Source organism: Nicotiana tabacum, chromosome 12, assembly GCF_000715075.1.
Source record: "Nicotiana tabacum cultivar K326 chromosome 12, ASM71507v2, whole genome shotgun sequence".
Taxonomy (NCBI): Eukaryota; Viridiplantae; Streptophyta; class Magnoliopsida; order Solanales; family Solanaceae; genus Nicotiana; species Nicotiana tabacum.
In genome coordinates this window covers 125,705,423-125,732,724 of record NC_134091.1, presented here as the reverse complement: position 1 = coordinate 125,732,724, position 27,302 = coordinate 125,705,423, and the positions used below count along the sequence as shown (strand labels likewise).

Sequence of the window (27,302 nt, the reverse complement as noted above, 5' to 3'; positions counted from 1 at the left end):
GTTAAACGGACTGCATAACGTGTTGAAATTAAGAAACAAATACCCATGATAATATATTATTATATTGTATTTGAACTGCTTTCATACTCAAATAATATTTTATTATTATTAATTTTTCGTGAAATATAAAAAAATATACCCAATTATTAAAGAACAACTAAGAAATTTTTTAAGAATATAAATGTGTGAGAAAAAAAAGAAGAAAAAAAAGGTTGGTAAGAGCCAATACCGCTAATGATTTTGCAAATATAAAGATCTAAAAGTGGGATATCATATCGATCTTTTTACTCTTTGAAAATAAAATTTATTGTGGATAAAATTATAATTACGGTTACATATTTAAACATGAGATGAATTAATATTAAGGATCTGAATCAACAGAAAATAAATTATATTTTATGTTACAACTAAATAATAAAATCTTTCAATTAATTATTTAGCAAGAGAATCCAATTAAATTATTTTTTAAATTCATCACATGAGTAAAATTATTTTTCAAGTTAAAAAGAAATACATAAATTTATTCCATAAAAGAGTGTTAGAGATTTAAAAAATTAGATCACAAAGTAAAAAAAGATTAGAATAATAGTAAGAATGCGATACAAGTGTTTGAGGAAGCACAATCAAAGCTAAATCCTGAATAGGAATAAATTTTCAACACTATATTATAAGAAGTCGACTGTGGTATAGCGGGATTATCCGTTGTAGATGCTTTCGGCGGAATTGAAATAATATTCATATGTCATGTATTACTTGCAAATATCAGATCAAGGAGCATGATATTGTTAGCAATAAGAACAAGTGGTGTACCAACAACGATTTTATTATGAGGCCATACAACTCACTTTAGATTTGATGTATCTCTTCAAAGAACTGAAATAACCATCACAAATATATCAAACTCGTGCAATAGTGCTAAATTTATAAGGAAAGCGAAAGTGATAATATGGGATGAAGCGCTTTAGGCTAAGCGTCAAATGATCGAAATAATTGCCCAGAGTTTTAGATATATATTGGATATCAATGAACCATTTGGTAGAAAAGTAATAGCTTGGGAGGTGATTTATGTCAAGTACGATCAGTAGTTCCATAATTGACGAAAGCAGAAACTGTAAAAGTTAGCTTGCCAAAATTATACTTATGGCCTCAAATGAAAAATATTCAGATGACAAGAAATATAAAAGTAAGAACAGACCCAACATTCAATGACTTCTAGCTTCGTGTCGGAACAAAGAAGAAAATCTAATAAAAGATGATTTGGTTGTTCTAGAACGCTTGGTTATCAATCCCAATAGTAATAGTAGTTGATTTAATAAGAAAAATATTTCCATCATTAGATTAAAACGCAAATTGTACAAATTACATGATAGAAATTAAAGAGCTATCTTAGCTAGCAAAACACGTTGATCAACTAAATAAAAGGTTGATTGCTAAGTTTTACGGTAAAAATAAAATATTTTTCAGTTTTGACTCATCAGAATATGATACCAACAGTTACTACGAAGAAGAATACTTAAATACTTTAATACCAAATGGCTTTCTACCATACATGTTTGTTATCAAGTTCATTATTTCTTACGTATGTTAATGTCACCATATATATAGTTGACTGAGTTAAAATTAATTTTTCATTGCATATAGGTTGATTTTGAAGAAAAATATGCCCGTCATGCTACTGAAAACTTAGATCCGATGAATAGCTCATGTAATAGTAAACATATGGTATATAGAAGTTTTGACAATAACGCCATACATGCAGAACCTATGACACTGGTCAATATGCTTCTAAGTATGTGCTTATTCCCAAATTCAACTTTCGTCTTCCGAAACTAAAGAATATCCTTTTAAATTTGTGTGAAAATAATTTTTAGTATGTTTATATTTTGTAGTTATAATAAATAAAGCACAAGGACAAACATCCTAAATATTGGACTATATTTACAATAATATATTTTCTTACACGAATAACTATATGTTGCATTTCCAATAGAGATATCAATATCGACAACAAGAGTTCTGGTTATGGCAGAGCGACCAAAGCATTAGAAGGAAATATATACAAAAAAATATCGTCTATAAAGAAGTGTTTGGTAAGATACCATCACATTACATACCTTTAAACTACAATACATAATTATCTACTTAACATGACTAAAATTGATCATTTGTGTAAGTTATGATGTTGTCCTTTCATTTTGAATTCACGTATTATGCTAATGTAACAATATTTTTCGGCATTTAGATGATTGTTGTATTATTATATGTAAAGTTTCTCTCGTTAATTAAATTTTACTGTTACTTCATATAAACAAACATTTAAACCATCATGTGCAATTATTAACGTGCAACACACGTTTATAGATACTAGCTTATATAAAATGTTCAAATTTTAATATTGAGCAAGTAAAACTGTTATAACTTATAGTAGTGTAGACTTTAGTATATGGTTGGTTTTAAATTTGATAAAGTCTTATTTCCAATTGTAACTATGTAAATGACCTGAGTGGACTAAATTATTTCGGGATTATTATTTTAAAATTATAATTTTGTAGACTAATTTATCCCATCTTGGACGTGAGATAAAATAATACCAAGTTTGATGGGATAAGGTAGGATAAGACCAGGATTAAGTTTGGGACTGAGGGGTCATTTGGTAGCCGGTTAGAGAGAAGTTATCCATGTGTTAACACTAGGATAACTTTATACATTGTGTTGGTTAAAAGAAGGGGAAAAAATAATCTCTACATAGAAGTTAGCATAAGTTATACATTCTTTTGTTGTTTTTCCCTCTTTTTTCACATAAAATGTAGCATTGCTAATACAATATTTGGTTCATGTTTTTCTTTTCCGCATAACTAATACATGTATAAGTTATGAAGGAATCTATGTATTATTTATGCAGGGTAGAAGGTAGAATAACTTATACATGTATTAGTAATACTTGTATTAAAATACAAAATGACAAGAATACCCTTTATTCAAACTTGTATTTTTTGTTTAAAAATATATATTTAAACTATACTAACAATTTTAATAAAATAAAGTAAGCTAATAATAAATAACACTCACATTACATTTATATTACTAATCCTTATATAACTACCGCATAACTAATTCATGCATAACTAATCCCAACATAACTCAACCTTGCATAACTAATGTATGTATAACTAATCCCGGCATTACTTATTCGTGCATAAATAATACATACATAATTAATACTTGCATAACTAATACATGTATAACTAATACTTGCATAACTCTAACTGACAACCAAACGATCCTTGAGTTTATACTATGTGTGGTTGACGGTATAAATTCATCCCGATAAACTTAGTTTGGTTGACGGTATAAATTTATATTGTCAATCAAACATAGTATAACTTTAGTACCACACTTTATCTCACCTTATCCCGCGTACCAAATGGCCCCTAAAAGTATAATAAAAACTCAATTTATCTTGTAAAGTGCAAATTTGAAGTCACAAAGATTTGATAGTGAACGAAATTATGACCATGTATAGCTAAAACCACCAGGGGTTATTTGGTTATAAAAATAGGAACATTAATCTCGGGATAGAATTTGGATTGCATTTATTTGGTTATAGAATTAACTACTATTGGTACCAGAATCTTGATATAATCCTAGAGTTGTTCATCTTTGAATATCCCATCTTGTAAGTAAATCAGATAGTCGCTCTTCCGCAGGTCTTAATGCATATTGGAGAGTAGTCATATGCAACAAAGAATCTTCTTCTTTCGACTTATAGCCAGTTTGGCCAAGCTGCAAAATTCAGCTTATTTTGATAAGTATTTTTTCTCGAAAGTGTTTTTTACAAAAGTACTTTTGGCGAAAAGCAGTTTTTGTTTGACTAATTTATTTGAAAAGCACTTCTGAGCAGCAATTAGTGTTTGGCCAAACTTTTAAAAACTGCTTTAAATGTATTTTTCTCCAAAGTGTTGTCGGAGATAAGCTACTTTTTTCTGCTTCTCCAAAACTGTTTCTACTTCTCCTCAAAAACACTTTTTTTCTTCTAAAAGCTTGGCCAAACACTTCAACTTTGAAAAAAAAATCACTTTAAGAAAAATAATACTTTTGGCTTGGAGAAACTTGACCAAACATGCTATTAGACAGGTAGTTAATCTAGCAGTAGTATATAATTTGCATGTTACACAAAGATTTATTTTGTCACCTTCCTAATTTGTGAAGGAGAATTACATTTGGCGCACCGAATTAGTCCAACTAATTTCGATTCGGTTAATGATGCAACACATCAAAAAGCAAAAGTGAAATAAATCGAATCGAATCGAATTTTATAAAAATCGAATCGATCCGACCGACTTCCATCCCTACCCTTAGGTGCTTCTTGTTTTCTTTTAGTTGAATTATACATCATGCTCAATCGTTTTGCTCAACGAAAACTACCTTACTAAAGGCTGCCCTTTTGTTTGTACTTCCATTGCTTACTTCTGTACCCAAAATTTATTTACTTATCATAAAATGGCTAAATTTTAAATAATAGTAATTAAATAGTGACTATTTGTTCACTTCTCCCTAACCAAACTGTAAGAAGCCCAATATAACTAGCCCAGAAGCCCCAAAACCCGAAGATCCGAGACTCTCATCACTATCGTTTTCTCCTCTGTTTTCTCCGTTTTCCAACTTCCAATGCGCGGCAAACCCTAATCCTCAGCTTTGGGTAAAACTCCATTTCTTCACGCTTATGAACTGCTAACATTCCCACTGCCAACTATTTACTAGCAAATTAACGTTTTTTAAGGTTTTTTCTTTGTTGACTTCGAAGTGCTGAAATATTTTTCTTTTATTCGATGCAAATTGCGTATTTTTTGAATTATATACTTATGGTTCTTTCTGTCGAAGCTCAAATTGGAATTTTTTTTCGTTCGGATCAGTAAATGCTGCGCGGTAACAACGTATGTTGGCCATTTGATCATTGTTAAGCCCTCAGGTTGTAATTTTTCAACTAGCAGAACAAGGTTAGTGTACGGAATTACCTCTAAACTACTGTTTTATCAGTGATAGAACAACCTTTTGTAAAAAAATGTAGCTTCTTATGGGAAAATATCGAACCTAAGTATAAAGGTTGAAGCTGGAAACAAGTGAAAGTTACATACAATAACATTACTAGTGTAGTTGGAAACAGAGAGTATTGAAACGAAGGGAGTATTGTATTTCTTAGGATATGAAAGCATATTGTGCAGAATGTATTTGTATATTTGTTAGTTCTTTCAAAATCTTTAGTATTGTTAAAAAGTGGTAATTTTTTTTTTCTTTTTGCTTGAGATGGATAAGATGACTAAAGAGTGATGAATTATATATTTTTTATCGAATAATTTTGATTTGGTTTTGCTTATGGTGTTTCTGGAGGATTAATCCTATGTTTTTTTTTTTGTTGTAGTTTTTGCCTCAGAAAATTCATCCGTCAATTTGACCTCTATTATGGGGCGCAGTGACTCTAGATCACCTGCCAGGGGTCGTGGATCTCCTCGTAAGAGGAGCCCTTCACGCAGGGAAAGGTCACCTGCTCGGAAAAAGAGTTCACATGCTGCAAGTTCAGCTGTAGCAGAGAAGCCTTCAAACCGTAATAGGTCCCCGAGACGTGCAAGGTCAAGATCTCTTGTTCCTCTTTCACCTGCAACAGAGAGGCCATCTAGTCGCAATAGGTCCCCAAAGCGCAGAAAATCAATCTCCCCTGCATCTCACTCCCCAGTCAGAGAGAAACCCTCGAGTCGCACGAAGTCTCCCAAACGAGCTAAGTCAAGGTCTCCTGATTCGAGGTTGTTACAGGTAGAGAAGTCTTCAGGCCGAGTCAGGTCTCCTAGACGTGCCAAGTTGCAGTCTCCTGAATCTCGCTCACCCTCACCACGAACAAAAAGACTAAGGAGAGCAGAACAAGAGACTGAAGAAAAGACAAGGGGGCGCGAGCCTGAGAAAAACCATGGGAGAGCTAGTGGTAGGGCTGCTCTACATAGGGAGAAGGATTCTGATAGAACAGTGCCTGAATCCCGTTCACCGTCACCACGAACAAAAAGACTAAGGAGAGCAGAACGAGAGACTGAAGAAAACTCGAGGGAGCGAGAGCCTGAGAAAAATCATGGGAGAGCTAGTGATAGGGCTACACATAGGGAAAAGGATTATGACAGAACGGTGCTTGAGTCCCGTTCACCGTCACCACGAACTAAAAGACTAAGGAGAGCAGAACCAGAGACTGAAGAAAAGTTGAAGATACGGGAGCCCGAGAGAAATCATGGAAGAGCTAGTGATAGGGCTACACATAAGGAAAAAGATTCTGACAGAATGGTGCAAAATGAAAGGAGAGAGAAAAGATCAGGAAAGGATGCACTGGATAATGGATCTTCTAAGTCAAGAAATGGTCGATCAGCTTCACCTTCAGAACGTCAGCATAGGAGTCGGCACAGATCGAGATCACCTGCAGCAGCGGACACGAGAGCACGCGATGAGGTGTCTGGTGATATTCGATCACATTTCGTGACCTTTAGCATTATGTGAAACAAATGATATCTGCGTTTCACTTGCCTATGACAAACCTCAAAACTTATAATGCAATTCGCCACTGAGTTTTCTTTCCTTTTAGTTATCTCCCCTTGTAGACCGGGGAAGCAGGGTAATAATGAAAGATTTTTTTTTGAGAATGGTAACAGTAATAATGAAAGATGTAAATGCTTAATTTTTCTGGTTGATTCTTATGGAAATCCTTGCATAAGATGCTCTTTTTACAATTTGCAGAACAACAATAGTAGTATAGTTTTGACCTATTCATTTTATGGTCAGACAAGTTCATTCAAATTGGATGAGGTGTGTTAAAAACTGTAACTGCATCCCTAAACAAATATCAAAGAAAATTTGTAGATTTGAATTGCAACAACACACCATCTCTAATTTCTGTACAATTTTATCGAGGTCTACACAGTAAAGATCTCCTATACAACTTCAGGAGAGATTTATCATATAACTGCTGCATTCATAATCGAATAATTTACCCTTTGCTTTAGTTTTAAAGTTCTTTTTTTGTTTACCTCTATCGAAACTTTGCTTTTCCATGCAGTTTTCTATGTTAATATCAGTTGCTTCTTAATTGAATGCTATAATACAATGGTCTTATTTGGTGTGTGTTTTACAGATGACAAGCTCAAGGAGAGGTGAACTCAGGTGAGTTGCTGAATTTGAACGTTCTGGAGTAAATTGCCATCATTCTCATGCTTGTTTGAGCAATATGGTTTAGACTTGTTCTCTCCTGTCGCTTTTTATGAGTAGATTAAATTGTGTTTGGAGATCAAGGAGTTAGCTTGACTACAATTACATTTGTTTTCATAGAAAAAAGTTAATTTAATTTTTTGTGTGTCTGCAAGGTTATTCTGGAGGAGAAACCATTACAATTACATCTTAGATAAATTTGCATTCCCTAATGAATTAAACTTTTGAATCCTGGGGAATGATGCATATATTAGCATCATCGCTAATATATGGAGATCAAGGAGTTAGCTTGAATTAAACTTTTGAATCCTGGGGAATGGTGCATATATTAGCATCATCGCTAATCCTGGAGATCAAGGAGTTAGCTTGACTACAATTACATTTGTTTTAATAGAAAAATTAATTTGCATTCTCTAATGAATTAAACTTTTGAATCCTGGGGAATGGTGCATATATTTGCATCATCGCTAATATATGGAGATCAAGGAGTTCTCTAATGAATTAAACTTTTGAATCCTGGGGAATGGTGCATATATTAGCATCATCGCTAATCCTTACAATTACAATTACATCTTAGATAAATTTGCACTCTAATGAATTAAACTTTTGAATCCTGGGGAATGGTGCATATATTAGCATCATCGCTAATATATGGAGATCAAGGAGTTCTCTAATGAATTAAACTTTTGAATCCTGGGGAATTGTGCATATATTAGCATCATCGCTAATCCTGGAGATCAAGGAGTTAGCTTGACTACAATTACATTTGTTTTAATAGAAAAAAGTTAATTTAATTTTTTGTGTGTCTGCAAGGTTATTCCGGAGGAGAAACCATTACAATTACATCTTAGATAAATTTGCATTCTCTAATGAATTAAACTTTTGAATCCTGGGGAATGGTGCATATATTAGCATCATTGCTACAGATATTTCAAACATACTGGAATGTTACAATGCAGAAAGCTTAACATGAATATGAGATAGGAGTAGTTTAAATATTTGTTACTAGGCTGTTAAACAATGGAAAATTGAGCAGTAAATCTCAGGGTCCTGGCTTTCCTGTTTTACTGCTGATACACAGTAGTAACTGATTATGTAACCATATATTTGGCATTTAATTCGATAAATTCAATACTCATTACTTTTGAATTTATTACTTTACTCCATGTACTTTTATGTATATTGATGCTAACATTTGCTTAAAGTACTGTGCCTAGCGGGACAACATAGTGATTTTGTTCTGTGGATGCTGTTGCTTATTGCAAATTTTTGAATATCTCTTTTACTTGGTGCAAAACTTTCTAATGCGTAAACATATGGTTTTTACGCGCTTGCATATAGACTTGAATATTTAAGAAAAGCATATAGGCTTGAATTGCTAATAAGTATCCCTTTGCTTGGCCAGGAATGGTGATGATGACTCCTTATCTAAAATGCAGGCGGCAGAGGAGGCCTTGCAAGCTAAAAATAAAGTATTATTTCTTCCCAAATTAACTTGAGTTGCATTCCATTAATTTAGACCCGAGGTTTTCTTAATTTTTGCTTTAAATTACAATTTAAAAAAGGGTTTTGTCCTTCCTGATGCTGGGGTGAGGATGATCTGTGTTTAAAATTTTAATCTCGCTTTTAACTTATTTTTGTTATGCAGATATGTGGATCTTCAGTGCCTTCTGAATTCTGATTAGTAGCTTTATTACTTGATAGTACTAACATAATTATTTGGTGCTATGATGTACAGGACAAGCCTTCGTTTGAGCTCTCTGGAAAGCTTGCAGCAGAAACTAATCGAGTAAGAGGTCAGTGACTCAAGTTGCTTAAGGATTACACTTGATGAAAAAGTTTACATTCTTAATTGCAGCCACTTCTTTTGCAAGTTATATTGTCCTTCTCTCCCGCGAGTTAGTACACTTCAAACTTTCAGTGTATTTTCGGGTAATCTGCCCATCAAGCTTATTCTGTAATTTTATAAAAAAATCTTCAGGTTCATCGTTCTATTATCACTGCAGTTAAAACAACTCCACCTTAATCGGCTTCATGGCTTTGGCAGAACATGCTCTGGAATGAACGGAAATTATTTTGATCTGCTCATTTTTCATAAGCAAAGTTCATTTATGTTCCACAAAGTCATTGTTTGCTGCCTAGAGCAGCTGGTCGCGTTCAGAACATGATGTTTTTGGGCATAAAAGACCATACAAATTGATTTTGACAGAAAATTCACCCAGAATCTCAAGTATCTTATCTTTAAGTTTGAGCATTGATGGATTTTGGAATTAAAATGCATAACCTTGATGTATACCTTGCTGCCAACAAATTACTGAAACCCAAAGCTAGATTTTGAGGTATAGGTAACTGGATCAAGTGAGCCCGTGAAGCTCTCGAGCTTGCATTGCTCGAGGCCTTCTCAGCTTGTAGCTTTCCGAGCTTGATCGCCTCACAAACTAATACAGTTTAATGATTGTCCATATTACAGGTAACAAGATGTTAACTGTTAACATATGCTGTGGATATCTTTAAACAGAAATGGTTGAGAAGAAAATGAAGAACTTGTTAACTCCTTATGTTCAAGCATGAGAGGACAAAGATAGCATATCTTGGTTTTGTGTTTGTCAACTAACAAAGGGAATAAGCCTTTGTATTATATCTGCCGTACCTCATTGTGTGCTGTTTCATGCCAGGTATAACACTTCTCTTTAATGAGCCACCAGATGCTAGAAAACCCGACGTACGATGGCGCTTGTATGTTTTTAAGGGTGGTGAAGTCCTTAATGGTATATTTGCTGGATCCTTCTATTTATTCATTCTTCCATCGTAGTGTATGTTTCTTTTGAATTGCTTCATACGTGGCTCCGTTTATTTTTTAATTATTTTATTTTTCGTTGACTTGTAATACTCAAAATTTAACAAATGTATTATATGTGCCTTCTTAAATTGTAGTGTCAATTTGCCAATAATTAGCACATTGTATTCCTTTTTATTTGTTTAATAATCATAGTGTTGGGACAACCTGCTTCTTGAGATGCATTATATGTATCATTTGCACCTACCAAGTACGCGTGCATCCTTTTATTTTGGGGGACGCTGTACGTATCAGTCACATCTGCCTACTGATATGTCTTTGTTTGTTGTAATGTGGTCAGTAGAAATCATAATCCGCGGATGGCATCCATTCCACCTGCCACTGCTAGTAATTCAAGTGTAAACTTGGTTCAAGTTTAATGTCCTATCTGACTTTTGCTTGCCTTTAAAGATGAAATATGGTAGGATTATGTGAGATTCCCAGTAGTTTAACAAAACTAGATGGTCTTCCTCTTAGTTTGTAAAATTCCAGAAACCTGTATTCGCTAAGAGTCACTTAGGATGGTATCCATTTTGAGAATAATTTGACCCAATCACTCTGATGACATTCTTTTGTTAGGTTTTTTCTTGTATTTTTGCAACTGATTCATGCATTATATCCAATTCTGTAATACGTCTAAGGTCATGACCTATACAGTCTTACAAATTTCCATTCTTTGAGAAACAAGGGAAGAAAAAAAAAATCAGAAAATGCCAATGCCTTGGTCCTTATTATGATACCATAAAAAGCTTTGCTAAACTCGAGCCATATGTTAAAGTAGAGGGGTAGTCTCTCGTTTCTTAAACTAGATGAGAGTGTGACGGGGTCACTTGGTTACTACAGGAGAGGTATGTCTAATTGACCCTAAAAATGTTGGCTGCGCATGTTTCATTGAGCCGGATAAACATACCGCTTTTATATATGGTTAGTTTGAGGGTGTGTCTTTGAACTTTTAATTTAAATTATTAAAGTGGATTTTGGCGCAGTCAAGATGGAATACATGCCATTTCAAATGGAGGGAATATCTCTTATATTCTTTATTTGGTGCAGTTCCCGGTTATGATGTTTTATGTTCCTTCAATCTGCCTGCATATTTGTTTGGTTTCACCCCCCCCCCCCCCCACACACACACACACAACAACAAAAACCAACCAACCAAAAGAAAATTAAAAGAAAAGAGAAAAAAGAATTCGACTTCCGTATGATTATTGTAATGGTGGCCTCACTGAGTTCCCCTCCATTGGGTTACCGTCCTTCACTCCTATCTCACTTTCATCCTGGATATAACGGTAATGGAAAATGATCTATCTGATGTGTTTTCCCTATGTTATAGAGCCTCTATATGTTCATCGCCAAAGTTGTTATCTTTTTGGGAGAGAAAGGAGGGTTGCAGACATTCCTACGGATCACCCATCTTGCAGCAAGCAACATGCTGTCCTCCAGTACAGGTACAATATAATCTCTCAAGTACTAATTCAACTTCAATATTTGACTTTTTTTTTTTTTTTTAAATTTTTTTTTCTGGTTATTTGGATTATAGGCAAGTTGAGAAAGACAATCCCGATGGTACTTCATCGAAGCAAGTAAGGTGCGACTATAGCGGTCAGTTCTTTGGTACAAGTTTTTGACATATGAATTTATAGATACCTTACTTACAATCGCCTGTTTAATTGGTCTATAGGCCGTACGTAATGGATCTTGGAAGCACTAATGGTACTTTCATTAATGTGAGTCATGATTTGCATTTCTAGTCTCTTCGTGTATAGATTATGTAGAGGCTATGATTGGTTTCCCTATGGTTTGATGACATTCACTTGTGTACAGGAAAATCGGATTGAGCCCCAGAGATACTATGAGCTATTAGAAAAGGATACACTTAAGTTTGGTAATAGTAGGTAAGTTGCTTTCATTAACTGTACCAATTTGCTTGAATCTACAGTATCTTTTTTTATCTTATGAAAATTATGATAGTTTGAATAAAACTATTCCGTGAGCTATACTTTTAGTTTTTTTTTCCCCTTCTTTTTTCCCCCCTTATTTTTGTGGTTTTAATGTAGAATCCCTGTTTTTGCTTGCTTCATTTCATATCTACAATTCCTATCAACATCATCTACTCCAATTGCTAATTTCATCGTACATGCAATTTCTCGCACAACTTAACATGATCTTTGAGTTGATTATAGCAGTTTGAATTAGCTTTTGTTTTCTATTTTTCTGTCATTTATGCTCGCTTTGCCTTTAGGAGCTTTTGCTTGTTTGCTCTGAATTATTCTGTATCTTCAAGGCGATTTTAAGTGGATTTTGTAGATACCCCCTTGGGACATTTTGCATTAATACTTTGACTGGAAAATTTGCAGCCGAGAGTATGTGCTGCTTCACGAGAATTCAGCATGATGAGTCTCTAAAATGGTTGACGGAGGTGTCATTTGCATTGATTGGCTTTGACGTCAGAAGCTTTATCAGATCAAATATTTGCTGTGCCATGTTACTAGCAGGATAGCCGTTGTAAGTGCTTAGCCGAAATCGTGTAATGTGGTAGAGATTTGGGCATTGCTTGCAAAGTTTTTCACTGCTAATGAAAATTTTGGTTTATGCATCAGTGATTTATCCTCCAGTTTGTTTATAAGCTCTTTGTCCCCTATATATGGGATATGTTATTGTTGATTAGGTCTTAACTTGTGAATGTGCGCACATTTCTTCTAATTATTGAATGTTTCTCTGTGTCTTCTTCCATTTCTTTGTTATAGCAATTGAATCTGATGAATTTGGGTAGTCGATTAATTTGATCTATCGTAAAAATGGCATATTTTAGTCTCTTTTTCTTCTTCTGATATCAACCAGTAAACAGCTAATTTGGAGGTGAAACGCTTTCTACCGAAGACAAATCCCATTCCCCGGGCAGGAATCAGAATATATCCATTTTATTTGACTTTTTGCTTTAGGGTTTGACTATTTTTGATTTATGCCGAAAAGTTTCGCTTTGGAGGTAAAACGCTTTCTATCGAAAACAATCCCATTCTCCGGGCTGGAATCAGAATACATCCATTTTATTTGACTTTTTATGGAACTTGTCTGAAATTCTTCATGGTTACAGCTCCATGTCTTTAAGAAGGAATAGACACCCAAAACGTGGAAGTTCTTGATTGGTAGAAAGCTCAATGTTGCTGAAAGGGATACAAAAATTTTGCAGCCTGGTTTAAAATAATCATTTTGCCTTGTTAGTTATTACTGTTTAAATATGAATTTCATTAAACTTTTCTTTGTGTTTTTCTAGGATATTACCTTCAATCTTTCAACCCCAACAAATATGTATCCACAACTAGTATGGAAAAAAGGGAAGAATTTCCGCAAGTAAAAATTAAGTATTCACTATTTCTTTCCATTTTTCTATCTTGTTTTTTCTCCCTTGATTTTTTCTAGGCAAAGACAGGGATTTTGGTTGAGGATGAGATCACTATTTACAATGGTATTTGGAATGATAGCTATAAAACAACTATAAAACCGGCAATGTTATATGATACCGAATGATATTAAGGACGATCGAGGTGAAAGGTAAATTCTATAGAACTAGTGTCTGTCTGAATTTCTAGAAGTCAATAATGGGCTCACCAATGGTAAGATTTCTTTGGACAGTCCAAGGCAAGTTAAAGAGCTTGACCATAATGAATTTGAAGATCTTATTCACATTGATATTATGAGTTGCACTTGAGAAGAAGAGAGTTGCTTTCATTGCCTTTGCATATGCCCTTGCCTGCAAATTAACACCATTTAAGTTTCTTAATAAACGTTCCGAAATTTAGAATACCATAAACTTCATTCATAAATAGTTACTACATGCTAAACTACACTTGTAATCAAAGGCGAAGGCAAAAATTATTTTAGGTCATAGGTTCAAATGTTAAGTGTGACGTTCCAATATTTTTTTGAATTCCCTTATATGATTGCTTGAGAAGGGAGCCTTGCAGCAACGGTAAAGTTGTCTCTGTTTTGACTTATATGTCGGGGTTTAAGCTGTGAAACAACCACTATTGCTTGCATCAGGGTAAACTGCTTACATCAAGATAGACCGCTCACATCACACCCCTTTGGATCCGATCTTTCCAAGAACCGGTGAATATAACTTAAATCCTAAACAAATTGAGAAGTTTTTATTTCTCCTCTTAGTGTTGAATAGTAAAGTGATATAATAATGCTTTGTTATCCTAATCTTTTTTAACTTGTGCTTATCTATCACGCCAACGTGGAAAGGTACGAAAAGAAAATGTTTGACGTTTCTTTTCCTTTCTAAACTTTACTCACTTGTTTTGGTTTGGTCATTCTTTACTTTTCTATGTTGACGTTTAAAGACCAACTTCCTATTCTTAACAGAAAGAGAAAGAGACAGAGAGAGGGACATAAAGAGTAAATGAAGAAATCATTACTTTTTTGATTTCTTACTTGGTATTTGGCAGCTGTATTAGGACATTGACTAATCAAAATTCGCATCGCATAAGGTTCATTAAAGGAAAAAACGTTCTCTTTCAAAAAAAAAACTACGGACTCAACTAAAATCCGAGAGCTTTGAATAAAAGGTAAAGAGAATGTTTACCCGGAAAATTGGATAGAGTTGAATTTGTACGTAGTTTTAAGGGTATGTGGTATAACTTGACACAAATCGTAAAGAGAAATAGAAATATCCAATCTTGACTATAAAGAATGAAAGATAAACACAGCAGAAAAGAGGAAAATGAATGAACAAAATAAGATAAAGTAATGGAGCTCAAAAGGTTAATCTTTCAATATGAGAAAATAGGATTCTTGTTACAATGTGAATGTCTCGCTCCTTTACAGAAACAACAATCATCCCTTTTATAGTGGAAGGATCCTACTTTAGATATAATAAAAAATACATAGTGGGGAACCCACGATAAATTAGTTTTCCCCTAATTCCTGTTAGGATTCTCTCCCCTAGTGCGGTTGCAACAGCTCTTGTTTGTGAGTTCGATATTGACTCGAGCTCGGTATTGACTCGAGCTCGATTCCGACTCGGAGTCTGATATCGATTCGAGGTCGACACACGATGTGATCCCAGATGGAGTCTATAACCTATTTTTCTCACTTTCTCGAACGCCTGTGCTTCAACCCATTTAGAAAAATAGTCAGTCTTAAACAAAATGCATTTAGCTTTACCTAGGGCCGATGGTAGAGGGCCGACGATATCCATCCCCCATTTCATGAATGGCCATGGGGATAGGACTGAATGAAGCCGTTCTCCGAGCTGATGGATCATTAGTGCAAATCTTTGGCATTTATCATATTTTCGAACAAACTCCTTAGTGTCCTTTTCCATGCTATCCTAGTAGTATCCTGCTCTAATGATTTTGTGAATTAGTGATTCAGCGCCGGAGTGGTTCCCACAAGTGTCTTCATGTACCTCTCGTAAAATATAATCGGTATCTCTTAGTCCTAAACATACTGCCAATGGTCTATCGAATGTCCTTCCGTATAATGTTCCATCTTCAGCCAACAGGAATCAAGCAGCTTTGGTTTGTAGGGCCCTCGATTCTTTAGGGTTCGATGAGAGTTTTCCGTTCTTCAAGTATTCAATATACTTATTCCTCCAATCCCAGGTTAAGCTTGTAGAATTTATCTCGGCATGATCTTCCTCGGTTATGGACCCCGAGAGTTGAACGACAATCCCCGAGTCGATCTCGTCTTCCTCGACGATGACCCTAAATTTGCGAGTGCATCGGCCTCACTGTTTTGTTCTCGAGGCACATGTTGTAAAGTCCATTCCTTGAAATGGTGCAAAGTTACCTGTAATTTGTCCAAATACCTTTGCATCCTATCTTCTCGAACTTCGAAGGTTTTATTTACTTGGTTCACCACTAGAAAAGAGTCACATTTGGCTTCAATGATTTCTGCTCCAAAGCTTTTAGCTAGCTCGAGACCTGCAATCATGGCCTCGTACTCGGCCTCATTGTTAGTCAACCTAGAAGTTTTGATAGATTGCCTAATAATGCCACCCGTGGGGGGTTTCAAAGGTTTCAAAACGATGCCAAGCCCGGACCCCTTCACACTCGATGCACCATCTGTGAAGAGGGTCCAAACCCCCGATAATGTACCCGATTTTATCAAGAGTTCTTTTTCAACTTCGAGTACGAGGGTTGGCATGAAATCGGTCACGAAGTCCGTTAAAATTTGAGACTTGATGGTTGTACGGGGTTGATATTCGATATCGTACCCACTGAGTTCGACAACCCATTTGGCCGATCGGCCGGATAGTTCGGGCTTGTGAAAAATATTACGAAGTGGGTAGGTGGTTAACACGCATATGGGGTGACATTGAAAGTATGGTCTTAACTTTCTAGAGGCGCTTATCAGTGCAAGTGCCAATTTCTCTAAGTGTGGATATCTAGTTTATGCTTCTCCTAAGGTTCGATTTACATAATAAACAGAAAATTGCGTACCTTGCTCTTCTCGAATTAGTACGCCACTCACCGCGATTTCCAATACCGCCAAGTATAAGTAAAGTTTCTCATCTGCCTTCGGTATGTGAAGCAGTGGTGGGCTCGACAAGTATCGCTTCAATTCTTCTAATGCATGTTGGCATTCCGGGGTCCAGGCGAAATCGTTCTTCTTTTTGAGTAGAGAGAAGAATCTATGGCTTCGATCTGATGACCTCGAAATGAATCGGCTATCCATTCGGTTAGCTTTTGCACGATTTTTATATTATCCACGACGGCGATGTCTTCGATGGCCTTGATCTTATCGGGGTTGATCTCGATTCCCCGATTCGATACCATAAAGCCAAGGAACTTGCCCGAACCAACCCTAAAAGCACATTTCTCGGGGTTGAGCTTCATGTTGTATTTCCTTAAAATCTTGAACGTCTCCTGCAAATGAGTCAAATGGTCCTCTGCGCGCAGGGACTTAACTAGCATGTCATCAATATAAACTTCCATTGACTTACCTATTTGTTCTTCGAACATTTTATTTACTAGGCGTTGGTAAGTAGCTCCTGCATTTTTTAGCCCAAAGGGCATTACATTATAACAATACGTTCCATACTTGGTGATAAATGAAGTCTTTTCTCGGTCCCCCGGGTTCATTTGAATTTGATTATACCCGGCCGTGGCATTGATCATGCGATCGATGTTAGGCAGTGGAAAAGAATCTTTGGGGCACGCCTTGTTTAAATCCTTATAATCTACACACATTCTAAGTTTGTTCCCTTTTTTAAGGACTACAACTACATTGGCTAACCATTCAGGATATTTTACTTCCCGAATCAACCCTATTTTGAGAAGTTTAGTTACCTCGTCCTTTACAAATGCGTGCTTTACCTCGAACTGAGGTCTTCTTTTTTGTTTCACCGGTTTGAACCTAGGGTTCAGGCTCAGCCGGTGCGTTGTTATCGACGGTAGGATCCCTGTCATGTATAAATGGGACCAAGCAAAATAATCTATGTTATCGATAAGAAATTAAATAAGTTTTTTCCTGAGTTCGGGGGTCAATCCCGTCCCCAGGTATACCTTTCTCTCTGGCAGATGCCCAATCAATATAACCTGTTCCAGCTCTTCGACCGACGATTTGGTGGCGTCAGAATCTTCGGGGATGATAAAAGTTCGAGGGGTCAGAAAATCCTCCTCCCCTTCTTCTATTTCCTGCTTCCCCGATTCAGTCGAGGCTGAAGGCTGTGATTGTTATTTAACTTCTCGTTTACCTTTGATGCTTGACCTTTCCGAGGTTGATAGTATTGATATCGGCGTTACCTCATCGACCGCAAATATTTCCTTCGCAGCATGCTGCTCCCCGTACACTGTTTTTACACCATCCGACGTCGAGAATTTTATTACTTGGTGGAGAGTCAAAGGTACCGCCCTCATATTGTGGATCCAAGGCCTTTTGAGTAGGGCATTGTACCTCATGTCGCCCTCTATTACGTGGAACTTGGTATTTTGGATGGTCCCAGCCACGTTTACCGGTAGAATAATCTCCCCTTTAGTTGTTTCACTGGCCATGTTGAAGTCGTTTAAGACCCGAGCTGCGGGCACGACTTTATTTTGCAGACCGAGCTGCTCCACGACCCTCGATCGGATGATATTCGCAGAGCTACCTGGATCCACTAAAACACGCTTAACTTGAACTTTATTTAATAAGATAGAAATTACCAGAGCGTCGTTGTAGGTCTGAGAGATGCCTTCAGCTTCTTCGTTATTGAATGATAAAGTGTCTTCGGGCACATAATCTCGGGTTTGTTTTTCTCTAGTGATCCGTATCTTTGTGCGTTTGAGTATGGGTTCCTGTGGAGTGTCGACCCCACCGAAGATCATATGAATGATATGTTGAGGTTCCTCCTGTTCATTTTTTCTGTTGGCGTCTCTCTCTCTGAGATGGTTCTTGGCTCGATCGCTGAGGAACTCTCGAAGGTGGACCTCATTGAATAGACGGGCTATCTCCTCCCTTAATTGTCTGCAATCCTCGATTTTGTGGCCATGCGTGCCATGATATTTGCACATTGAATTTGGGTTTCTTTGTGAAGGATCAGTTTGCATGGGTCTGGGCCACCTAGTATCCTTGATCCTTCCGATTGCCGATACAATACCCGATGCATCGATGCTAAAGTTATATTCCGATAATCGAGGTGCCTCTATAGGATCGGCATATTTGTCAAAACCACTTTTGCTCATAAGTCTCTGAGAATTCTGTCCTTGATCACTCTTTCGATTGTTCCGGGCGAAATTGCGTCCCGAACCATTGTTCCTTTGATTTGTGGTGTATGGTTGATATCGGTCTCTGTTCGACCTTGGCTCTCCATCGATGTCTCTTTGGTTTTTAATAACCGACCTGTTTGGATGTACTGATCCGAAAGGAGCTCCTAATTGGTTGTCTTCGACCCTGATTTTTGACTAATATCGATTGTGCACATTTGCCCAAGTTACAGCTGGATATTCGATCAAATTTTGTTTCAGCCGACGTGATGCTATCGAACTTCGCTCGTTCAACCCTTGGGTGAAAGCTTGAACGGCCCAATCGTCTGTGACCGGTGGCAACTCCTTGCGTTCCATTTGAAATCGGGACACGAATTTCCTCAGCATTTCATTATCCCCTTTTTTACTTTAAAAAGGTCTGATTTCCTTGTTGCGACTTTTATGCCATCGACGTGTGCCTTTACGAAAGAATCTGCTAGCATGGAAAATGAGTCGATGGAATTCGGTGGCAGATTGTGAGACCAAATCACTGCTCCCTTCGAGAGGGTCTCTCCTAATTTTTTCAACAACACAGATTCGATTTCGTCATCTTCTAAATCGTTACCCTTGATGGCATGTGTAATAGGTGACATGTTCGTTGGGGTCGGTAGTTCCGTTATATTTGGGAATCTCGGGCATACGAAATCTTTTTGGGATTGGTTTTGGGGCTGCACTCGAGGGAAAAGGCTTTTGCACGATTTTTTTGGAATCCAACCCTTTTATCATTAATGGTGTCCCCGGGATCTGATCGACCTTGGAGTTATATGTTTCTACATTTTTATCGTTTGCTTCGATCCGCTTTGTGAGTTCCTCGAGTATCTTAGCAATTTCAGGAGTAGTCCCCGATTCTCGCTCATTTGACCTTACTATGGCTGGCTCCGGTCTGTGGGCAATTTATCGAGGTGGACTAGGCTCCGACCTGCTTACTACCTAGGTTTGGCTCTGTAACTGAGCTATCGCTACCTGTTGGTCTTGCAGCATTTCAAAAATCATACGCAAGCTGACTCTGTTTTCCTCAACGTTATGGGTGTCTCGAGCTGCAGATCAAGTACCGCCATGAATGCTATTTTTAGGTTCAGAACGTTGGTTTGCCTCAAGGGCCACATGCGAATTAAAATCTAGTGGTACTTCAACACGAGCTTCAGGTACTCCGAATCGAGCTTTCACGGCATCGATAAGCGGCCTTCCGGCCCTTAGCGTCAAGTTGTTGGTTTCATCTTGAAGGCCGATTCGTTTTCGTAAGGTAAAGCCATTAATCGAAGGTTTGCCATTGCTAATCCGAAGTCAAAGACACTTTCAAAAGACAAGCGTAAAATGGTGTGTGTTGTAGATTTGTATCAAATAACCACTGTTATCCTTAGCCTCACGGTGGGCGCCAAACTGTTTACCCAAAAAATCGGATAGAGTTGAATTTGTACGTAGTTCTAAGGGTATGTGGTATAACCTGACACAAATCGTAAAGAGAAGTAGAAATATCCAATCTTGACTATAAAGAATGAAAGATAAACACAGTAGAAAAGAGAAAAATGAATGAATAAAATAAGATGAAGTAATGGAGCTCAAAAGGTTAAACTTTCAATATGAGAAAATATGATTCTTGTTACAATGTGAATGTCTCGCTCCTTTACAGAAACAATAATCATCCCTTTTATAATGGAGGGATCCTACTTTAGATATAATAAAAAATATATAGTGGGGAACCCATGATGAATTAGTTTTTCCCTAATTCCTGTGAAGATTCTCTCCCCTAGTGCGATTGTAACGGCTCTTGTCTGTGAGCTCGGTATTGACTCGAGCTCGATTCTGACTCGGAGTCTAATATCGATTCGGGGTCGGTGCCGGTTGGCCTATGAATCTTAAGCTCGATAATTTCGCTTCGCCTCGTAGCTCGATTTGGATTCGAGCTCGATAATGATATCGAGCTTGACATTGATCGGTCCTAGAACTCGAAACTTGATGACCTGACTTCGGACCTCAATCTGATATTACGAAGACGCTCTTCGATCAAAGTATTATCATCTCGACCAGTTCGTACGACGAACTAATCGGTTTTGCCCGTATACAGAAATCCTATGCATCATATCATAATTTTGTAATAATTTTTTTTATTTGGTATAGTAAAGAAAAGAACATTAAATGAACTTGTTCTTTGATAGTTTCACACGTCAAAGAACTTTTTCTTTCTCCCTTTTAACTTTTTTTCTTGGTCTTGATTGATCACAAGATCAGTATGACTCTGTCACCCCCAAAATAATGCATGATTTTCTGGTAATAAAGTTTAAAGTGGCAAAAGAGTTGCCCATTTAAAACTAGTTTCTTAATTTAGAGCACACAATTTTTCCAACTCACAATAAAAATAGTAAGATGAGAAAGAAACGTTTTTATCGCGACGAACCAGTGAATATACGACACATGTCTTTATATATATTTTTATCACTAAATTATAGTTATTGATGATTTAACCATAATAAATTAATAAGTATAATTTGATGTAAGCATTACGAATAAATTTTTACAGATAGCTACCAACCTGCACCTTTTATCTCACTTGGGTAAAAAAAGAAGTCCAATATATTAGCCATTTTAAAGAACCAAGAATCATTAATTTTTCTTTTCAATTCCACTCTTACAACTCATTTATGGATCATTTGATTTGAGAATAAGTTATATTGAAATTATAAAGTAAAATTCTAATATAAGATTAGAATTATTACAAGTGAATATTACATAATGTCATTGAGTGATGATCTTAACGAGTGCGTCAAAACCTTAAAATGACATAAAAAGGGCTGAAGTTCAGTATATTAGTCATTTTAAAGAACAAAAAAGCATAAACTTTTTTTGTATGAACTCTCAAAAGTTCCTGCAACAATCGTGTCAGATCCTCCAAAAATAATACGCACCCCATGACATTTTTAAAGAGTTCGAACAACATGTAATCAGCCACAAAAAGTAAAAAGTAAAATGAGGAATAACTTTACTAAGTGCAACATTAATGAAAGTGGTACCTGAGTGACAACAGACCATTGAGTATCTAGTGGAAGCTGGACAAAATCATCAAACTTGGTCCCAATTAGTATTGGAATAGCAGTCTGCAATTGACCAACACAAACAAAAAGAAAGGATTAGATATTTAACAAATTAAACCTCAACCACTTAAAACTTTGGAAGAGGAGCATGAGAGCAACGATAAAGTTATCTCTGTGTGACCTATAGGTCACGGATTCGAGCCGTCGAAACAGCCACTAATACTTGCATTAAGGTAGGCTGTCTACATCGCACCCTTGGGGTGCGGCCTTTCCACGAACCCTGCGTAAACACTAGATGCTTTATGCACCAAATTATCCTTTTTTTATTTAAAAATTTTAAGTCTACTCCACTTTGGACTTTTCACGTGCCTTTCCACGAACTCTGCGTAAACGCTGGATGCTTTATGCACCAGATTATCCTTTTTTTATTTAAAAATTTCAAGTCTACTCCACTTTGGACTTTTCACGTCTCTTAAGAAATAATAAATGAATACATAATTTACCATGATACCCATATTAATTGATGCATATTTTTATTGAATTTGAAAAAATGATTACATGAAAAAAAAAAGTGTATTTTCTTGATATGCTAAAAGTGACAGGTAAAATAAAAATCTATATTTAGAATACTGGACATTAAAATTGAACTGAGTGAGTACATATCAATTGATAATTAAAGAAGAGTACATATCAATTGATAATTAAAGAAGAGGCTTTTAAGTAGTTCTGTAATTATTGCCATTAAATTTTCTACTTTTTCCTCTAAAAGAATGAAAGTAGTTACAACTACTGCCCTTATTCTGGCCATTCTAGCATTTTTTTTAATCTGTCATTGAAGTCTCAACTACTGTATTTATTTTCTTGTTACTAATTTCATTGTTTGGTGAAAGAAACTGCTACTGCCTTGTGAGTTGTGGATATCCTCCCATTTTTTCCACTTCTTTTTTTTATGACTGGGGACGTTCAGACCAATTTACGCGTATCTCGACTATTTTACTCGTTTGCCTATTATCGCCCTCCATTATTTATTGACAATGGTGTCCGGCTATTTTGCATAGAGCTCGACTATTCCATCGGATACCTGTTACCTTCCACCGGCATAATTATCATGTCCTAATTTTTCTAGTTTTTTTACGACGGTGGTGTCCGAACATAATTTGTGCGCATCTCAACTATTTTACTCGGGTACCTACTATCTTTCACTAATACAGTTACTAGATTCCATTTTCCTAATTTCTTTTCTTATGACAGTAGTGTCCGGCCAGCTTGTGCACACCTCGACTATTTCACCGGATACCCGCTACGTAGTACAATTATCGGGTCCCAATTTTCCTAATTTTTTTAATTCCTGACCAGCTTACGCACACGTGTATTTCATTAGGTATCATATACCTCCTACCAAACAATAGTACCATGTCCCATTTTTTCTAGCTTTATTCATCACACTAAGAAAAGAGAATAAATTCATGACCGCAAAGTCTTTCTCCTATTAAAGAAAACAACAGTAATTAATGTGAAATAGAAGTAAAGTGTCGCACCTTATTCCACTTTCTTGCTTCACTGTACCAATCTATTACACTGCAATTACAAAAGGAGGAAAAAAGGTTTTAAAAATATTTAAATAAGGAGAAAAAAAAGTGAAAACCGCGTTATTCCTAATTCCCATGCTTTTAAAAAGATTATGGGAAATAATTGAGAAATTAAGATCAAAAGCATACTTGTTTAAAGTACTTCTACTAGTGAGATCAAACATGTAGAGAATTGCAACTGAATCTTTACAAGCAATTGGAATTTGAACATATGAACTATGGTCACCTGTATTAAAAAAAAATAAAAATTAATCAGATAAATCAATTAGGAATAATATATTACCAACTCAAACTTGGCCTAATGGAAAATAAAAATGAAAAATGAATTAAAAAGAAATTAATGGACATATACCTCCTACATCCCATATTCTAAAAGCAATTCTTGCACCTCGTACAATTAATATTTTATCCATTAAATTCAATCCCTTCATCTGCAAACACCTCTTTTCTTGTTCGTCTCCCACATACTTTATCTAAAATAGTTTTTTCCAAAAAAAAAAAAAAAAAATTGAAGAAGAAAAAAAGAAAATCATTAGTTTCCATATATATCAAGAATCAAACAAGTTATAAAAGAACCTGTATAGTAGAATGTACGAGATCCCTTTATTCTTAACCAGCGGTTTCAGGTTCGAGCCCCTTTAAATAGCCCGACGCAAATCAGATTAGTCAGAAAAAAGGGATCGCAGCGACCAAGTCAGCACGACTGTTTACGAAAAATACGTATCTCTATTAAAGTCGTAAGATCATATATGTAGGGGCGAAGCTAGCCTTGAGATTGCAGTCGGCCACAACTAGTAGCCTTGGTTCACACCCTCTATTTGTCTCAAAGACATATATTGGTTCTAACGGTTACCAATAACTTAAATTGATTGGAATTCTGAACTCATAATCTTGAATACCGAACGATTAAATAAAACAAGTTATAGAAGAAGAGATTAATTAAATTAATCATAAAACTTACCACAAAACTTGTTTTCCCAATCTGGCAATCACCCAAAATACTAATCTTCAATGCAACTAAATCTGAATCACTGTCATATCCACTAATTAATGTTTCATCTGATGATTCCACAGCTAATAATTCCTCAGAAACTTTTGTAGACAATCTCCTGTACCTTACTGAGTTTCCAGTTGAACAAACCATAATTCTTTCCCAAATGAACCTAAAAAACTCTTTAAATATTGAAACTTTTTCTACTATTTTCCACCTTATGCTGTTAACTTGAATAACTTTCCGGCAAAGCTGACGATGATGCATCCTTAACCAGACGTCTCGAGTCGAACTCGAAAAAAAAAAATTCTTGATAAGGGACGCTTCTCTTAGATGAATGGGACAGGAGTAGGGGACGGTCCTACGCGCAGCGCAGGCAACAGCAATACCGGTTCTATGAAGTCAGAATCGAATCTTTCTGTTGGCGTTTCCAATTCATGATCATGACTAATAACACGAATTCGAATTAGTCGGGTCAGTCATTTTTTTTTAATGAATTTTTCATGAATATTTTGAGGAAGAAGAGGAAGTGTATATGAGAGATTTGGTTTTTCAAGATTCTCGTGCTTATTTTTGGCCTTCTTTTGGGATTTTTAATTTGTTGTCTTTTGAAAAACTAAAGTATGGGAAGGTGTGTTCGTTGTTTTTAGATTCGTGTGTTGGACAGTTGACCGGTGGTATGTATAATTATTAAAATGACGAAACAATCCTACTTGCTGGCTTTTTAGTTTCAATGTTACTTGGGTATTTTGGTCTATTTCATATAATTCTCACTAAATTTTTAATTGTTAGATTTCAGAAAAATTGTGCAAAAAGTGATTTAACGCGATACACCAAAAAAGCCCCCGTTAAATCCTCGAACTCGAAACACAAAAAACTACAATGGACACCAGAAATAGATAAAAATGTAAAAAAAAATTGCACCTTAAAAAGTTGCACCAAACTCTATAGATAAACAAAAATAAATAACAAAAACTGAACCTCAAAATGTGATTTTATATTAAATTTTCTTTTATAGTTTTTGTTAATTCTAATAATCAAATTTTGTTAAATATTTAACTAAGACTTATAAAGTCCCACTTTTAATAAATTTAGAGGACTAAAACAACTCAAAAAATTATTTAAAGGACCATTTTGAATGTACCTCCAAAAGACATTTTCTTCAACTAAGAGCACTATGGTAAATCCAATGAGTAATTGGATAAGATGCACAATAGATCTCTGAATTAGGGACTAGAGAGAGAGAAGCAAAATGTAAAAAGAGATTAAAAAAAAAGTATGGGAGTATATAAAACTCTTAGCAAAATGTGTTTATTTTTTTGTCCAATAAAAATAAATTGCACATTGAACGGAATAGTAATTTAATTATTTTTCTAATATTTAAGACTTTGATATAAAGTAAAAAGCTTGATCACTAACACGTGTAAACAAAGAAAAATATTCCCATGCATAAAGTATTTGGATATTTTATTTAGAAAAAGGAATTTAGGTAGAAGACGTGATCATGAAGAAAATGCCACAAGTATGATTGTGAATGAATACAACTGAATTGTGTAATAATTAATTTAACAATCATGATTTTTGTTGGCCTTCATAGGTCCCGTAGGAGGATATTTTTCTTTTTTATACTCCAATATTTTAATGATTTTAAAACTTGGTAAACAGTCTGAATGAATCAAAACTATTTAGAATAAATAAGTGGACCTAAATGAAAAAAATACAAAGTTGTGGGCTTTTCGTGGCGCATATTAGAAATGAGGAGACCATACTCTAAATTGGATAGCGCATACTTAGGGGTATATATGGATTGGGTTGGTTCGGATTTTATCAAAAGCGAACCAAACCAACTATATCGGTTTGGATTGGATTGGTTTGGTTTCGTCGGTTTTTTCGGGTTTTCCGAATTTTTTTGTTACATTAATATTATTTCAATCTTACTTTGTGTTATAGATAAAATTTTGATAAGTGAATATATGTTTAGTGAGAATTGAAAGACATATGATCTATTAAAATATTCTTATGGGGAGACTTTTTTTAGTAACACGTGATAGTTATTTTCTTAGTCGTCTAACAATTTCGTTGATGTACGCCTTCAAAGTTTACCTAATTTAAGAATTAAACATAAAAATCAATATGATACCTAAATAGTGATATGTTCTATTTAATTTTAAGTTATCGAAATACCATTCTCGAAAAAGATATAAGAAATCTTGATACATGAATATAGAAAAACAAATAGATGATACAATCCATTATTTAAAGTAAATAAAAATGAGGCACTTCATAATTCTATTAAATATTATATCCCATGAAAACATCCCAAATATTTCTGAATATTTTTTCGAAAAAAAATCTATATAAAGACTTAAAAGTATATATAAAAATTATATATTTTATATGTTGGTTTGGTTCGGATTTTTTACTCAAATACCAAACCAAATCAAACCAAACATAATCGAATTTTTTAATCGGTTTGGTTTGACTTTTCGGTTTGGTGTGATTTTCCGGTTCGGTTTGAACACCCAAAGTGCAGTGGCCTCTTGCTGCATTCATGGTAATTATCCACAGAATTAAGTCATTTAAAAGGCAAATACATGTAACACTAAATAATGAACATTAACTTAACCCCAACCCAATAAATAGCAATATGCTATAACCCTGTTAGATTACAATTGTAGAGTAAAAGTTCTTTAAATTTAAAAATTTTCCTGGTTAGCTCCTGTTTGAGTTTCCATACTTTTAACTTGTTTGCAGAATCAATAAATAACCCCCAAAGAACAAGAAAAATCCAAGAATCAGCATAGGAGATGCTCAATTTTCCAGTACAGTGTAAATGTGGTACTTCTGCATTAGTCTTTTAACATTCATTAACTTGATACTATGCATGAA

The 27,302-nt window shown here is 35.4% G+C and overlaps 2 protein-coding genes across 5 annotated transcripts; one reads left to right on the top strand and one right to left on the bottom strand.

Annotated features, from left to right (window-relative positions):
* The first annotated feature begins 4,569 nt into the window (after positions 1-4,569).
* LOC107781120 (uncharacterized) lies at positions 4,570-12,805 on the top strand. Of its 4 annotated transcripts, none has more exons than XR_012697488.1 (12): positions 4,570-4,699; positions 4,914-4,997; positions 5,420-6,483; positions 7,163-7,191; positions 8,642-8,708; positions 8,975-9,032; positions 9,912-10,004; positions 11,406-11,520; positions 11,613-11,655; positions 11,754-11,799; positions 11,897-11,967; positions 12,430-12,805. XR_012697488.1 is itself a non-coding variant. In XM_075227050.1 (12 exons), the coding sequence occupies exons 3-12, from the start codon at positions 5,461-5,463 to the stop codon at positions 12,464-12,466; spliced, it is 1,587 nt and encodes a 528-aa protein (XP_075083151.1). In that variant the 5' UTR covers positions 4,570-4,699; positions 4,914-4,997; positions 5,420-5,460; the 3' UTR covers positions 12,467-12,805. The 4 variants fall into 4 exon arrangements, 2 of the variants coding, with proteins under 2 accessions (XP_075083151.1, XP_075083152.1); XR_012697489.1 differs by having other exon boundaries at positions 11,613-11,674; positions 12,430-12,462; XM_075227050.1 differs by having other exon boundaries at positions 11,613-11,660.
* A 755-nt stretch (positions 12,806-13,560) lies between these two features.
* Positions 13,561-24,813, bottom strand: LOC107781121 (septum-promoting GTP-binding protein 1-like). The gene is made up of 6 exons (XM_016601770.2): positions 24,384-24,813; positions 23,775-23,895; positions 23,552-23,648; positions 23,372-23,411; positions 21,813-21,896; positions 13,561-13,823 (listed from the first exon to the last, which is right to left on the bottom strand). The coding sequence occupies exons 1-6, from the start codon at positions 24,678-24,680 to the stop codon at positions 13,659-13,661; spliced, it is 804 nt and encodes a 267-aa protein (XP_016457256.2). The 5' UTR covers positions 24,681-24,813; the 3' UTR covers positions 13,561-13,658.
* Between the last annotated feature and the right edge of the window lie 2,489 nt (positions 24,814-27,302).

What these genes read in the sequence shown, in the direction of transcription:
- LOC107781120 (XM_075227050.1), top strand. Translation starts at nt 5,461, where the DNA reads ATGGGGCGCAGTGACTCTAGATCACCTGCCAGGGGTCGTGGATCTCCT. An exon ending in TCAAGGAGAGGTGAACTCAG is followed by an intron (nt 7,192 to 8,641) that starts GTGAGTTGCTGA and finishes TTGCTTGGCCAG; the next exon opens with GAATGGTGATGATGACTCCT. An exon ending in AGAAACTAATCGAGTAAGAG is followed by an intron (nt 9,033 to 9,911) that starts GTCAGTGACTCA and finishes GTTTCATGCCAG; the next exon opens with GTATAACACTTCTCTTTAAT.
- LOC107781121 (XM_016601770.2), bottom strand. Translation starts at nt 24,680, where the DNA reads ATGCATCATCGTCAGCTTTGCCGGAAAGTTATTCAAGTTAACAGCATA. An exon ending in TAGAATATGGGATGTAGGAG is followed by an intron (nt 23,649 to 23,774) that starts GTATATGTCCAT and finishes TTTTTAATACAG; the next exon opens with GTGACCATAGTTCATATGTT. An exon ending in AAGCAAGAAAGTGGAATAAG is followed by an intron (nt 21,897 to 23,371) that starts GTGCGACACTTT and finishes GGTCAATTGCAG; the next exon opens with ACTGCTATTCCAATACTAAT.